This window comes from Acanthaster planci, linkage group LG01, assembly GCF_054643075.1.
Source record: "Acanthaster planci isolate LZ-2023a linkage group LG01, COTS_SCS, whole genome shotgun sequence".
NCBI classification, from domain to species: Eukaryota; Metazoa; Echinodermata; class Asteroidea; order Valvatida; family Acanthasteridae; genus Acanthaster; species Acanthaster planci.
The window spans coordinates 22526157-22540234 of NC_141777.1; the positions used below are offsets into that span (position 1 = coordinate 22526157).

General features: G+C 40.3%; 1 protein-coding gene and 1 pseudogene across 1 annotated transcript; one reads left to right on the plus strand and one right to left on the minus strand.

The window, feature by feature from the left end:
* Nucleotides 1-237: 237 nt before the first annotated feature.
* On the minus strand, nt 238-2831 carry LOC147800544 (uncharacterized; annotated as a pseudogene).
* Nucleotides 2832-3343: 512 nt separating this feature from the next.
* Nucleotides 3344-10923, plus strand: LOC110990696 (uncharacterized). The gene is made up of 3 exons (XM_087146232.1): nt 3344-3483; nt 8400-9414; nt 9872-10923. Exons 2-3 carry the CDS (start codon nt 8683-8685, stop codon nt 10445-10447), a joined length of 1308 nt encoding a protein of 435 aa, XP_087002358.1. The 5' UTR covers nt 3344-3483; nt 8400-8682; the 3' UTR covers nt 10448-10923.
* Nucleotides 10924-14078: the final 3155 nt, after the last annotated feature.

Below are 14078 nucleotides of genomic sequence, written 5' to 3' on the forward strand. Positions count from 1 at the left end.
AGCAATGGCAAAAAGAAAACTACATAAAGAAAAGAAGAGAACACACAGTTGACCGCGGAAAAAAATCGTTTCTCCACAACATGCCGAATAAAAGCCACGATTACCAAATCCAACCAGATCTGTTTATTAGCGACACCAGCACAAACCACAAAGATCACTTTAGGAAAAGGTCTCAATTACCAACCAGACATAAACACCATTATACTCAAACTCAAAAGAAGGAAAGCGGGCAAACCGTTTCGAGTGTGTGTGTGTGTATGCCACAGCTTCGATATGGATTTATTCACAAACTCCACCGGAATACCAACATACGTATATTAGGCAAACCGGTACACAAGGCAGCATCTACGGCCGCCTCGCATAAAACCCGTGCACATTAAGCTGAACCCTGTACAAAGGTGATACCCGTGACCACGAGAACTCCCTAAGGCATAAGTTCCACGTAAACGCCAAAAATTAAGGGCGTTAGTCAAGAATGTCATGATACCCACGATTACTGAGTCGAAAACGTCCAAAACGGCTCTCGATTTATTTAATACCAGGCACAATATGATAATTAGGTACTATATCAACCTAAAGAACGCTAGAGTACAATATTTACCAACACCAGTAAGGAAGAAACTTTTATGTAACCCAGTACTTGCTTTAAGAATTGTACTAGTCAGTAACTTAAAGTATCATGCAATGTAAATTTCCCACCGCTGGAACATGCGGCCGGGTGTAGCCCGGGTGGAGCGTCACCAGCTATTAATAAGATACACATGTGTACTGGTATTAATAAATTGAACTATGATGTTCAACTCCCCATTGTTATGACGTGTGGCACATCGCGGTGGTTTAGACAATTTAACTTACAAGGCTCAAGATTTAATTGATGTATAAAACAGGTAGCTTATTATTTTTTAACTAACAAATGGTGTTCCATTCTTATTCCGTTTCAAAAAACTGCCTCTCCGTGTTAATGCAATAAGACGCCGGATAAAGGCACGCCCTGGAACAACAGCCCTACATACAAAGATTGGGGAACTGATGAGGGACTGTAGTTTTATGAGGGTGCATTTTGACCTGTCAAGCAGAGCGCAGATCTGACCACTGATTGCCATCACTTTCTCACGTGGGACTCGCACTTGTTTATCAACTGTATCAATTTCGAGCCCAAGGTATTTAATGACCTGCGTTGCGCCTGCTGTTTTCTCTTGAGCGATAGGGACCCCCAGTGCATTGCACACGGTTAGAAATTGTTCAAGCAACTCTGGCACCCGTCTTTTGTGGCAGCCATAAAGAGAAAGTCGTCCAAGTAATGAGTGACACCGCATCCCTGTGTCATGAGACGCACACGGGATTCAAGGAACGTGCTGAACTTTTCAAAGAGTGCACATGAAATGGAGCACCCCATCGGCAAGCATTTGTCTTAACAAAAGTGGTCCTCAAACTGCAAACCTAATAACTCTTGATCCCTTGGGGAAACTGGTAAAGGCCGAAAAGCAGACTTGATATCAGATTTGGCCAAATATGCACCCTTCCCCGCCTTCAAGACCATATTTACTGCCACGTCAAAAGATGCATAATTCACCTTAAACTGCTCAGGACTGATAAAGTCATTGATCGAAGTGCCATGCGGAAATGATAAATGGTGAATTAAGCGATACGAGCCTGGCTCTTTCTTAGGTACGAGGCCGACCAGAGAGCATTGTAGATTCTTAAGTGGGCGCGTTGGGAAGGGGCCAGCAATGCGGTCGGCTTGAATTTCTTTTACCTCTTCACCATGCAAACCTTCAAGACTTATCTCGAATTTCTTTAGCAAATTTTTCTCTAACAATCAGGGGTTTTGATGAACCCGAGGCCCACTGAAACCCAAGAAAAACCCCACTGAAAAACCCTCACTCAGTATCTGTCGATCTCCAATGTTATCGTACGACTCTAACCAGTTCAGTAACACGGGTACATTATTTGGAGTTGGTGTGTACGAAAATGGGGCTTACCGGCAGCAGCCGGTCGCGCATTCTTTGGGATACTCCGTCTGCGCTTTGTGCAACCCCTGCCATGCCCGCGGGGTTCACATCACGCCCGTGATGGGGGAATCCCCGTTTCTTCGGCCCATTTTGACCCTGGTAACGCGTTTGGCTACCATCGAATCGGCACACGTGCGAAACGTGGCCCGACTGTGTACACTTGGCGCCATGATGGTGGTACTTACAGCCAAAGTATTTACAACCGCCCGGGCTTTTAAAAGCAAAACACACCCGACTACTCCGCGCGGAGTGGCAGATATCTGAGCAGTGTTGCTGGCTGAGCCAATGGCAGACGCCCCAACCGTTAACCACAACTCCGGATCCAACTCAGCCATGATTGATCGGGTTGCGTGGCCTGCCGAAGACAAAACTGTTCGTCATACAATCGCTACCTATAGCCCGAAAATTGTACTGCGGCTGTGTGCACGATCTCGGTGTACTTAAGCAGTTCAATGGCCCTATCGGAAAACTTCATGAGGTATATAGCCATAAAAGTGTGTAATGCAGAGACCCACTTGTCCCACGAATCTAGCTTGTTCTGGCGGCCGGTGGGGGACAAGCTATGCCGCAGGAACATCCTATCACCCTCAACAACAAGTGCAACCTCGGGGTCTTATATATGAGCCTTTGCGAGCAGTGACGCTGCGTTATTTGCAAATAGCAGAGACATATTAATGTACTCGTTTTTCCATATCATCTCTTTCACTGATTGCGAGATTAGCCCCCCCCCCCACAAGGATGCAGATCCCAAGCGGGAATAGGAGTAGGGGCAGCCGAAACGCCTTGGAGACACCCTATTGCAACATTTGTAAACCCCATACCCCATGCCACCAATGGCACCGGCCAGATTCAATTCCGGGGTCCCGGTCAAATTAGACGTATGTCCCTTATCTACGGCATGCATGAAACTTGCGTCGGAAAAGTCACTCAACTCTTGTGAGGCCTGGCTAGATGTTCGAGGTAGGCCGCCATCCTGCAGTTTCGTTTCTGGCGGCATCGGGCGAACGGGCTGGTGACCCATGGACATGGTGGTAGCATCCCCTGGCTGACAGACTCCTGGCTGTGCCACCACGCCCAGTGAAGGTGCTGCTGGTACCTCCGTCGGCGCCGCTGTAGGTACTGACGGTGGCGAGCGACTGGAGTCGTTGACATCTCCCTGTCCACGTTGAGTCACCGTTGCGGCTGTGTGCCGGCGCGCAGCTTCCCATACAACTGCGGGAGCCCGGGATCCCCGCCGAGCTTTCTGACTGGGCCGAGCGCCGTCCTGTAGACGAGCAGGGGCGGATGTCCATCGCCGTGGTCGTGGCATTCTGCGGGTTGCCCCCTGGTAGCGGTCACCTGTCGTGTGGAATCCCAACGCTGTCGTCCGCGTAGGCCTCTGCGATGAGTTACGTACTCTTTAAGTCCTCCACAATTGACGGCCAATACAGGGTCTCGCTCGTAGAAACTTCACTACGACCGATTTATAAAGGTAAGGTAAAATCCACGTGGTTTGATCGCTCAAAGTTGCGACGAAAGTGGCTGACGAAGCATGCTGCTGATCAGCTCACTTGCATTGACCTAATAAACCCGTGGAGCTGAATGGCCAACGAATTTGGCGGGCTGCCCCCCGCAATGATTGGAGATCTCTGGATCTTCGTTCTGGCTCATTGCTCCACCCCATTTTGCCTAGACGCTACTATTACACGACAGGTGCCCTTCAAATTTCAACACACAATCTTCACTCGGCACAAGCAGGTTTCCTTTTTCCTACAGTATAGTGAATTTTATCGCTAAGGTTGATAAAATATCTTAATTGGAAACTAAGAATTGCATTCATAATGCACAAAAAAATCTCAAACCGTCCTTTCAAGCCTTCATCAATCTGGCATCCAAAATCAATACCTAGTGCAAACACTAAAAGAATACTTTGAAGCCACCCTTTCGAGCTTGCCCAAATCAGCATTATGAACATCCAGGACTACCTTAACGTGGGCTATCGCCATCTTGATTCCCGTCAATACACTGAATTGGACCAAGATATTACCCCACAAATGGTTCATAACACACTTGTAGAAATGAGAAACAACAACTTTCCCAAGAACTATCCTAAGAAGAAGTGTATTTTCTCCCCAAAATACAGAAAACCCCACCACCGGGGGAACCTTTTTTGGACGCCCAATCATAAGAGGATGAACAAACCTGACATCAAAAATCTCCGAATACATAGACTACCTTTATTCTTCCCATCGTAACTACGCAACCAACCCATGTCCGCGACACAGCGGACATATTGTATAAACTGGAAGAAACAACCTTTCCACAGAATATCCTAATAACCAGTATTAATGTTGTTTCGATGTACACCGATGTCCGACAAGCATAAGCAATCCAATGCGTCTAAGATGCCTTAAACAAATCCAGCCACAACTATTCCTTCACAAACCCCAATTCAACCTATGTCCAAAAACATCTGGAACTATCCTTGACCGCTACTGTTTCTGTTTCGAAAACAAGTTTGTCCTTCAGAAAATAGGATGTGCAATAGGCTCCGCAGCAAGCCCAGGAATGTGTGATAAATTCGAAATAATTAGTCATAATTTCGAAAACGAAATACTTCAAAAAGCACAAAACATCCTCACATGGTGGTGATATAAAGATGACATACAAGTCACCTACAACAGAAATGTTAACAAATTCCAAAAAATTGTCCCTGACATGAACGGCATTCATCCAATCTTGAAACTCACTTATGAAGCCTCCGAAACAGCCATTAACTACCTCAACTTAACCATTTTCAAAGGAGAACGTTTCCGTGAAACAGGTATCCTAGACACAAAAGTCTACACCCAGCCAACGGAGATTTCCAGTATTTCCATAAAACTTGCTCTCACCACCGCACATTTCCAAGCATTCGTGTACGGAGAATCCTTCTGATGTGCTAGGAACACAACCAACAAGGAGGATTTCTAACTCAAAGTCAAATCATGTTCGGACAAGCTACTGACCAGGGGATACACCCTCAAAAGAAATTGAAGCAGCGACGTCCAAAGTACGACAAAGTCTTCTTTACCACCTACAACCAAGCCCATAACCACTATGATCTGTAGATCAAGCAATAAACAGACATTGGCCTCTCATTCAAAGCAATGCACTACTTTCGGAAAATCTTTCCGGCATCTCAACTCACTGCTTTCAGAAAAGCCTGAAACATCCGAGAAAAAAAACTAGTGAGAGCTAAACTACCACTAAACGTGACAGAGCCCAACCCAATCCCCAGAGGCTCGGGCTTCTCAGTATGAACAACCAGGGGAACGAGATGAAACACTAAAAATACTACTTTCCCTACTTGAAGAACAAACCCAAATAGAATGAAATCAACTGGCTGCCCTGTAACATCATCGTGTAAAAACCACAAGAAGACACTATCAAAGGAGATAAACAGAGGCCGTCCATCAAAGCATTGACATGACGTCATTTAACAGGACCGCATATCAAGCTCGATAGCAAGAATAACTGAATCAGATGCTGGGGGCTAGAAAAGTCTGGCACAATATTTTTATGCAGAATCATCAGGAGGGCTTCTACCTGCCCGTCAGGCATATTTTATAAAGAATCCAAATAGGTATACATTTTAACCCCCTTTCCCCAAATTTTCCACACCTATTGCATACCAGTGTCTCTATTAACAAGCTCATTGACCATGTCTTAAAAACAAAGGCGATGAAAACAGTGAAGGACACTTATGTTTTAAAATTCTGCTGAAAGGTTTAAAATGTCATGTCCAGGAATTGGGCACAAAGTGGGGACAACGTTCACCCATTGCGATTATGCATTCAACAGAACTCCTCAGTTAATCTATCGATATATTTTAAAACTAAAGCGATCGTGATAAATAAATGACATCTTCAATTTCAAACTCAAATTACATGATTGTATTTTTGAACCTTTGGAAATAGGTTAAGATTTGTTTCATTTAAAATCAGGAAAACGTTTTTCATAATTCTTTCAGGTCTTGGACCTATCACAAAGCTCAAGGTTAATGAATAATATATTAATTTATTATAATATTAATAATAATAATATTTTAATATTAAAATCAGGAAAACGTTTTTCATAATTCTTTCAATTCTTTGACCTATCACGAAGCTCAAGGTGAATGAATAATATTACGTTCAGATCATTCCGGTTTTATTTCCTATGCAGTTCTTACTTGTACTACGACAGTGTTTTAAGCAAAATACAAAAGGAACTACTACATTGATGGACACAGTTTACAAAGTACCTTTAACAGTTCTCTTGAACCCTCACGTGATGACATTTATTATCAATGATGTCATGATGATATTGGTGACCTCGGCACAAGTGCCTGCCATAATAATGCAGCGTGGGCCAAACCTTTCTTTGCGTAGAATACAAAGGTTCTATGTACATAAGACCTACAAGTAGCACTGTGTATGGCTTAACACGCAGCATGGGGGAATAGAATTTGGGCTCATCGATCCAAATACTGCCATACAGTGCTATCATAAGCGCATGTTTTCATTTGGGCCAGAGGGCCATTCGTTTTATTTATTATTAGTTCTTAAACAATCGTTTTAAATTTTCCAGGGAATTATCTTCCACATCTGTACAGGGTAAAAATTTACCTTAATCTTTCTTGTAATAGAGTGAAACTCGCAAGATTGGCATTTCCCATACTCGTAACATACAACGCACGCGGTTGGACCCTCTCTATCCCACCATGCTCTGCTTAAACACTGCAACATGTCATCAGAACATAAAGCTGTAGATTTACGGTGAAAAATGAGTGAATATTGAGAATGATCTGACATGAGCATGATGTGAAGTTTGTATGCAAACATAAAGATTTTTGTTGGTCTCGTTAGCTAGGTTCTTCAATTTTCCAAAAACCTTTCATGTGAGCTGTAAAAAATAATACCTTTTTAAAAACTTACATTAAAAGTGTTGAGATGCTTATACATTTATGGGGTCGTACAAAATACATTTTTTATTTTATCTGAACATTTTGATGTAATTGTTTTGCCGAGCACTAATAAAAAATCTGTAACTCAGCTTTATGTTCCCTCTTTTCTGTTTTGGAGGCATGTGTGCACTTCCTATCCATTTTACTTTTGAAAAGCATTATAATAGTTTTATGGAAACGACATTAGTTGTTTTGGGGATAATACCTCTTTTACATAATAAATGACAGAAAATTAATTATGTAGGATTGAAAATGCCCCCAGTGAATGATTTTACCGTTTTGTTCTTTCTACATCAGACTCAAAATAAGTATCCAAGGAAAAGAATATTTGCGCTATAAAATGCATTTGATTTTTTGGAGAATGGACAATAGCCGTGCATTAATACCTACTGCACGCTTAATGGGGAAAATGTGAAAATCCAATTTTTAATTACTTTATGCAATTAAATGTAGTCGTCAATGTGTACGTAATAAACTTAAAGTATCCACAAATACTCTAAACAATGAGTATTTGACTTTTTAAAAGTAGCAACTGATAGCAAGACATTAATTAAAAAGTGCTTGTTCCTTTGAACAAGCACACAGACTGTCGTACAGGAATGTATGCATCAGTCATAAACGACTGCACCCTTTGTTAAAGTGTGATTTCCAATGGAGCCTGATGCTTGATGGTGGACATCTTAGGGATAGTGATAAAACTTCCAACATAATAGGTACATTCAAAAATCAAGACGACCAAGACGATGAAAAGTTATTATGAATAGGTACCCGCCTCAACTTCAGTCCAAAACAAAAAACAAAACAAAACAAAAAAGAAAGGGCAGTTGCATGCTTCCAAAAAATATTCAGCTCAGCAAGTTGTGGTTGTTACAGTAAAAAGCACAGAGTTGCTTCGGAATCGGACGTTTTATCAAAAAGACATCTCTACATTGTTCAGCTATTAAATCTGTGGAAATAATGGAAGGTATGTCAGATGGTATGTCACGTAATAACGTCATCATCAACTACAAACCTTCTCTTTGTGGCTATATTCAAAGGCCCAATCGGACATGTACGAGGAGATATAGGCCTTTAAATGACGCACTTTTAATGTCACGTGACTTTTTAAGTGATTTCGTCATCGTCACATCAGGACATTTCCTTCTTTTGAAGGAAATGTCCTAATGTGTTATTTCTCTGCAAGAGCTACAACTTTATTGCAGACTTTACCCGCCCTCTCAACAAGAGGTAGAATGCTGACTATATAGCATTTGGCTAAATCATACTTCGATCAGTCTTATCAGTAAGGGGGCATAAACAATTTGGAATTCTTCCAAAATGTATCAGCTGCTACTGGTTACTATACATTTGACATCCAAAGGACACCCAGTGACTATTTCGGGAATGGAAACCAGTCTAACGCATCCTTTCTTTCCTTCTAGGCTTCCAACCTCGTCCCCACCAATTAATTCAGTTCGGGTGTGGCATCCAGCGGAAGACAGTGGGGAAATGTACACGACATCATGGGAACAGTGACATCATATAAGACTGCAATGGCAGGGAACCAGTTTTTGCTTGAATATAATAACCGAGAAAATTGGAATCGGAACACTTGGTCAATGACAGATCTCTTTTCACCACAATACATAAACCAGCATCGGTTATCTGTGTAAAGTGTTCCATTGGGAGACTGTAGCCAAATTCTACCTGATTCTGCATCTGACAATGGCAAGGTCCCTTGTGTTCTTTTTTGCATTACTTGTGTTCTTAACGATCTCACTCCTAATTTACCAATTCCTACTCACAAAATGTCAAAGTCGTCATGTGAGTGTTCCCTTTCCAACGAGTCCGGCTATTTTACGAAATAGTTCTCTGTTCTCCACTGAAGACCATACCCTGACGCTCACACTCCGCATGGCTGCCGTGCCCAAACTGACTCAGCGTCTGTACTGTGACTTCTTACGATCTGCCGTGCTGTTCTGGTCACCGAAGCTTGGGCACATCAGCCTGATACTTGACATGGAATCGGAAGCCGATCATCAGTTGGCAGTTCGACTGAGACAGCAAGAGCCTGCATTTGGCCTCAAGTTTGATTTCATTTACGAGCCTCTCCCAAAAGATACCTCGATCTTGAAATTAGAGAAAGATCGAGGGTACAGCCGCCAACTATGGAGCAGTTTCTTCATGGATCTGTTCATCAAAGCACCCATTATCGCTTGGATTGACACGGACGGAATGTTTACGACGCCTGTCACCAATGAAAATATCTTCAACGACCATCGATTACGAGTGGTAACATATACTGACTGGAACATTTCCCGTAAACATGGCTGGGACAAAACAACGAAATGTGCAATGGGTAAGAATTTGGTGGCAGATTTCATGACGTATTTCCCTGTGTATATCTGGAGAGACACCATACGGAATTGCAGGGAACACATTCTCAGACATATGAAAGTAAGTAAAACATTGAAACTTTTTTTCATATTTGAAAACATGACCACATTTTCCCGATATCACTGCGTTCCTTTTTTGCCACATACTAAAAGCTCAGCTATCATGCCAAACGGAATTGTTGACGAGTACAAAAACCAAAGAAGCTTCCTGGTTTCCCGAAATTAGTTTCGGATTTTGTGAACCATTTTCCTGACAAATTCAACTTTAATGAAATGGACATTGATATCATTTATAATTTTGAGATATCGTTTTTCTGAAAAAGTTTCACTATATCCATTTTCAACGTTTTTTTCTTCCTGACTATGTTTTCAACTTACACCCTGAGAGAAATTGCTCACTCCATAATTCGAATCACATACTCTTGAGATTGTGTTTGTTTCCACTTTAGTAGCATATCTGTGATCACCTTGGGTAATTTGTTGCGCCTGTAAGACTTGCGCTTGAAATCTATTTTCAGGTATCCAACTTTGAGGATGCCTTCAGAAAACTGAAGCTGAAACGGGCACGGGTCAGCCCTGTCAACATTTTGTTGAATTACGCTTACTACTATGAACATGATCGTTATGATTGGCATCTGGATGTCAACAACGACATGGAAGCCTACAACTCCAAACACCTTCAACCCGGTTTCGAAATCAAACCCAATGATACCGTTCCAGATGTTCGTGTCACGGTGCACGCAGGAAGGCACTTCTTAAAAACTCCTAATCCGTTGCTGCAGGGATATTGTACTGTCAAGCGGTACATTGGAACACCGCCTGCTTTCTGCAGAGAGTTTGAAAATGTCACAAACTTTCAACTCTTCGAATTTCTGGCGGAAAGAGGCGTCTCTTTCAACCACCTTGCAACTTGGTGCTCGCCTAATAATGGTGGGCGCGAAGACTGCAGTCGACGGATTGAAGCACATTATAAAAATGTTCGCAAATATTACACTTTGGGATGGTACGATCTAGATTTGCATCGGGTATTAGCTGTTGAGAAAGAAGCAGCAATGGAGAATATAACCTGTCCAAAACTATTTGACTTTGAATGATGGAGCGCGAATGTCGCTGTTAATGTATTGTCTGGTTCTTTAAGCAAAAGAGCCGCCACGTAGCCAATTAGGGGATCTCTCTAATTCCTGAAAAAAATTATGTGAACGTTTTCCGTGAAAATGGATGGGACAAAACAATGAAATGTGCAATCGGTAAGAATCTGGTGGCAGATTTCATAACGTATTTCCCTGTGTATATCTGGAGAGACACCATACGGAACTTATCTATACCTTAATTATACTCTGCTAGTTTTTCTGATGATTGATTGTTGGATTACTAATAAAGGTCATTTTTTGTTGTTTACTAAGGATATGTTTAGAATTCTTTTATGAAATATTTTCTTCTTGAAATATTCTCTCAGGAAACGATCCTTTTCAGAAACAAGTAGTATTTTACTTGCTTAAAAGTATGAAGAATTTGCATTGAAAGACCTAGGATTAAAGAATTGTGCAGTGAATTAGTCAATATACCCATACTTTATACTTTTGTATATGTGTTGCAGCACTCACGTGTCAAAATAGGAAAATACCCTCGGTAATAAAAAAGCATACTAACATCTCCCCAAATTAGCAAGCTTTCACAAACCGACAACAAAACCGAAGAAATGAAATTGCTAACCTGGTGGGTATTCAGAATGAAACTCTTTCTTTTGAATACTGACGTGAACACCCAAAATCTATACATGAAACATGGGCATGATCTTAGCGATAATGAAGACAGGGCTGTTTTGCGCAGTTAGTAACAAAAACTGATTCTTGACCATGCCTGAGGCCAAAAACGTAGATGCACACTTTGCAGTGTTTGCATGAAGAAAAAAGACCATTTTATCAGACGCTAACTACATTTTGAAATGTAAAATAAAGGGCTCGGTTGGCATCATAATGTGTCAGACAGCAATATATGTAAACAGAACAAAGTAAACATGACCTGAGGTGATATTTAATCTCCCACATGCAAAATCTTCATGCAGAGTACACAAACCTGTTGCTATGCAGTTGAGTCATCAAAATTACGGCGCAAGGCCGGTTTCCCTAGTGCATGAACGTTGCAGTTCAGGCACAATCTGGTTTCCAAAGATTTGACTTCTACGGAGAAACGTAACGAAATTGTCCGGACGAATATCGGTGAATTTTGGTCCTTGCCGACTGCACTGCAAAAAATGCCCAACTTTTCACTGGATTACTGACCAGCGTTAAGGTTGAATCCTGCTAGTAGTAAGGGAAAACAAACCAGGTCCACAGGCAAGTGCATGTTCACAGGTACATGCAGTGGGACATTATCAACACAGGGGTCTATTGAAATGATGCTCAAGTGTTGCCTTGATGCCCAACCATAGACAAGTTGTCCCTTTAAGACTGAAGTTTTTGCTCCCTGCTTATTCTGAAAACGGCAGAAAAAGTGCGACATTTGGAATGGTGCAATGCTATGACATATAACTTGGCTACCGTTCTCTTTGAAAGGACTCTTACATAGCCCCAACACATGCTAAACAATTTACTTACCAACTGGTTGTCAATAAAGGATGTCATTGTGTCCTTGGGCACGTTATCGTCCACCAGCAGTCTTTTTTCCTCCGCTGAAGGTGATAAGGATCATATAAAATGCAAGGTTCATCTTATGATCTGTTATTTAAAAAATGCACTTTCAGTAAGTTTTGGAGTCTAATTTGGTAAAATGTTTTGTTCATGAGAAAAAACAATTCGGCCGTGATTGCTTGATAAGGCAGTAAGACTGGTAAACAGGCCATTTACACCCCCTTCAACCTCATTTAAGAACTTGTAGCACATCGTCTTTTGAAGACTCTTGCAAATTCAAATTATCTCAAGAAAAAGCACTTTAGAATTCACTCATATGTTTTTTCCACCTGGCCACAAACTTAAATATCAATCCAGCCTTGGGAATACGGTTACGGATATCATCTTCTCTAAGAAGTTTCATCGCCTCCATGTCAATGGCATTATCTGCATGTGTCACTTGATACGATAGCTAAACAAAACAAAAAATGACTAAGAATTCATAAAAGAACTGTACCTTTGAAAGTTTACTGAGATTCCTATCGGTCGAGAGCCTTTTACATGGCCACATTCAAACGGAAAAAGGACCTACTAGAAACCTACTATAAACTGTCTTCGTTAGACTCTCCGAGTAAAAGTACGGTATTATGAGCATGTTAGTTTATGACAAGCAACACATATTGATTTGATTTGATTTGATTTGATTTGATTTGATTTGATTTGATTCGATTCGATTCGATTCGATTCGATTCATTTCATTTCATTTCATTTCATTACATTTCATTTCATTTCATTTCATTTCATTTCATTTCATTTCATTTCATTTCATTTCATTTCATTTCATTTCATCTCATCTCATCTCATCTCATCTCATCTCATCTCATCTCATCTTATTTATTTATTTTATTTTATTTTATTTTATTTTATTTTATTTTATTTTATTTTATTTTATTTTATTTTATTTTATTTTATTTTATTTTATTTTATTATTTTATTTTATTTTATTTTATTTTATTTTATTTTATATTATTTTATTTTATTTTATTTTATTTCATATTATATTATTTTATTTTATTTTATTCCTGGCCTAATTAATTTTTTATCAGAAAGATTCCCAACACATTTTTCAACTTCATGGGTACAATGGGGTTTGCACATCTTTCAATCTACGTACATGTACTACATTGGAATACAACTAAGGCCTACATCATGTTTATAATTATACCGGTATGTACATAATATACATGTCGGCCTACATACGACACCAACTCAAAACTTGTGTAGTTTTACCATAAACTGTTTATATTTTTAGCCTTTTTTAAAGAACTGCCTTGCTCAGATAATGAGTAAGTTATAAGCCTTCTCTTTCAGAAGTCTCAACTTGATCCAAGATTCTCCCTTTTAACCGGAAGAATGAGGTTTTAAGAAAAAAACGAAATAACATTTCTAACTCTATAATTAAAACAGATGTCAAACCAAGAATCCAATATCAATTACCACTTTTGCAAACACAAAACTGAGTCTTTCGACGTGATAGATGCTTGTAATTCTGAACATTGTTTAAATTCTATTCATATCAACCGATGTATCGATTGTTTTACCATATTAAACTGTTTATATTTTACACCTTTTTTTAAAGAACTACCTTGCTCAGATAATGAGTAAGTTATAAGCCTTCTCTTTCAGAAGTCTCAACTTGATCCAAGATTCTCCCTTTTAACCGGAAGAATGAGGTTTTAAGAATAAAAATGAAATAACATTTTCTAACTCTATAATTAAAACAGCTGTCAAACCAAGAATCCAACATCAATTACCACTTTGCAAACACACAACTGAGTCTTTCGACGTGATAGATGCTTGTAATTCTGAACAGTGTTTAAATTCTATTCATATCAACCGATGTATCGATTGTGTAAATTGCACCAATTGTTACTGTGGCACCGACTGTCGAGATTGCAGAAACTGTGAAAATTGTGTAAGCTGTACCGATTGTAAACAATGCGACAATTGTAAAAATTGTCAGCGTTGCAAAGACTGTGAAACCTGCAATGAATGTCCAGATTGTGCCAACTATTGTACGAACTGCATCGAATGCGAAAGGTGTATACATTGTGAT